Source organism: Priapulus caudatus, unplaced genomic scaffold (genome assembly GCF_000485595.1).
Source record: "Priapulus caudatus unplaced genomic scaffold, Priapulus_caudatus-5.0.1 Scaffold34, whole genome shotgun sequence".
Lineage (NCBI taxonomy): Eukaryota > Metazoa > Priapulida > Priapulimorpha > Priapulimorphida > Priapulidae > Priapulus > Priapulus caudatus.
In genome coordinates this window covers 226987-229587 of record NW_014577095.1, presented here as the reverse complement: position 1 = coordinate 229587, position 2601 = coordinate 226987, and the positions used below count along the sequence as shown (strand labels likewise).

The 2601-nt window shown below is 35.3% G+C and overlaps 1 protein-coding gene across 1 annotated transcript in view; it reads right to left on the bottom strand.

Moving 5' to 3' along the window:
• Positions 1-1137: 1137 nt before the first annotated feature.
• LOC106817311 (40S ribosomal protein S19-like) overlaps positions 1138-2601 on the bottom strand; it is a 15231-nt gene continuing 13767 nt past the window's right edge. Inside the window, exons 4-5 of the mRNA XM_014821978.1 lie at positions 1659-1773; positions 1138-1282 (exon numbers count right to left, since the gene is read on the bottom strand). Coding sequence (XP_014677464.1) covers positions 1192-1282; positions 1659-1773 — 206 coding nt within the window. The 3' untranslated portion in view covers positions 1138-1191. The remainder of the gene's footprint in view (positions 1283-1658; positions 1774-2601) is intronic.

Sequence of the window (2601 nt, the reverse complement as noted above, 5' to 3'; positions counted from 1 at the left end):
CCTTAGATCCGACCCTGATATATATATAGCTTGATATTATTTAGCTCCTTGGTTGCCGGCACGATAATTTAAATACTTCTCTTGATTTCATACTTCTCTTCGAAGATAGATAAAGATATGGCACATATATACTGTACCACGCGAGCTCGTAGCAATATATTGTACGTAACACGCCCTTTTGTCATATATAATAGCATGAACACATACTCTTACATGTACATGTTCATAATAATTAAGAATCACGCGCGAGATCTTGTAGTTTGTACAGTGACACTCAGTTACCAGTTCCTTCACGTGTAAACTTAGATATATATAGTTATTTACTCACCTCTTCTATTGTGTTACATTTACTCTAAATTTGAAGCGGTGTGTAACATTACCCTCGGTGACAGTGCAGCGTTTGAATTCCAGTTCATCGCGCACATCAATTCAGATTATATTTTATTTGATAACTCCAGTGATACTCTTGAGCATACCGTAATTAATAAGGCAGATGAACAAACTTTTAAGAAAACCATGAGATGTTGTACAGGTCTTTTAGATAATTATAAAATGTGGTGTGAAGGCTATAAATGCAACAAGAAAAATAGTTATTTCGTACCTAGATTCAACAAAAAATTACAGTTTCACTTAAATTAAATTGTTCTCTTCTGTGATAGCAAGTTGTGACTGTATATTAACTTTGTAAGGTAGATAAATAATGCATGCCAGGACCCTCTTTCAATGTGTGAGGACAGAAATCAGTGTTCATAAGCAATGCAATTTTAACCAAGTACTAGTTACTACTAATTTTAAACTAGATGTTTTATGCACATAGTTCTCATGTCTCTAGTGATAGTGCAGTTCTTGGATATGTGCACATAGTAGTGGAAGTGACTAGGGAGAAGGCTAATACATAAGCCGACACATAATCATAGAAGGGGAGCAATAAAAATGAAGAAAAAATGTATTGCACACCCTAGGCTATTGTTTTTGCCATGTTCTACTTTCTATGTGGACCATACCACTATTATTATGCATTATTTCTTTTAAATAAGTTACATTTTAAAATACCAAAACATGGCTCCATCACATCCATCATTGCACGCACGTGAAGTCATACGGACACCCTGAACAAAACTGTTACAACGAATTAGGAACAATAAAATTCGGTATATTTTTTTATTTTCTTACATCAGCATTTACAGTATTCTACTGAATTTCAACCTTCGGCAGTTTCCCTTTAATTTGGGTTGCAATCCTGTCCAAGTCTCGTCGCCCCTGGCTGGTTAGCCTACGGCCTCTGCAAATTAAATTCTGACATATTAAGTGCAATCCTCATAATAAAGTCAACAGTACTCATCATAACCTGATCAGGCAACAAACCACCTTAACCTTAATATAGAGGTAAAAATATGTCATAATGTTAGTGTTATAAAACCTGCTGCGTGAGATGCAAGTATAAATATGGATTTTAAGGTTTAATCTTCTGAAGAAATTACAATTTTACAAATGTCAAATGTAAATTTATTTTGTATTTAAGCACAATGATTGATTGTAAATGTTGAAATATATATCTAGTATAATCATGTTTTCTTCTTTACATTTAATATACTATAGCTATATGTGAATTCCATTACAATATTGATTAAAAACTATAGTATTAGCTCAATACTGACCCAGCTGCATCCTTTTCAATCATTTTCAAATCCTCCAAAGATCTAAGAACTTTTCGTGCAATACTACTTGAGGCAACACAGTAATGGCTCGGACTCGTTCCATTGTTCTTACGTCCTGTTGGAAATATTACAAATCAATAAGTCTAATTGCTAATTCCAAATGGAAACATTGATTTTTAACTGAACAATTTTTGGAATAATGCTATTAAATAATTTAGTGAGATCATCCAGCACGCCAACCAATCCCAAGTGTGCACATTTAAGATGATCAGAGAGGGTAGACAACGATGGATGTTGGCATCATTTATTTTGTCGACAAGTGGTAGCTTTTTATTTGCCATTGTGACAGTCTGTAGGGCATACTTCACAGAAGCATGTTTATTACTTCTTGACACCAACAATAGTAGCAATTAGTATATTTGAGTGCAAATGAACCTAACACATGGGAGGGTGGTGGAATAATAAGCATAGCTATTTTCGTCAAGTTAACTGGCAGATGGAGAGAGTTAACAGGTCACCTAAAAAATCAAACAAAAACTTAAAATTAAATGAGTTTGAATAATTTTTAATGGAACACGGCTGCTAGTACAGTGGTCCCCGCTTTATCAGGCCTTCGATAAATGGACATATTGCTTAAATAACAGGTGACTTTTGGAAACAGGACATGACCTCAATTAATTCCTGTAGAACAAACTTATGTAATGTTATAAGACAATCATAAGCTTAAAAAATGCGACAATTCTAGACTTTTCAGCGGATTCTGAACAAAATGAACTTACAAAACATTTGTTAGAGCTAAACCTATATGGAGTGTTTCCCCTGGCCAAAAAGGTCAGCGAGGTGGTAACATTTATTTTGGTGGTTGTGCTATCCGAGGAGCGAGCAACGCGAGCACCGACACGACGCTAGGGTGGTCCGGCCCCATACTCCTTTGGGGGGGGGG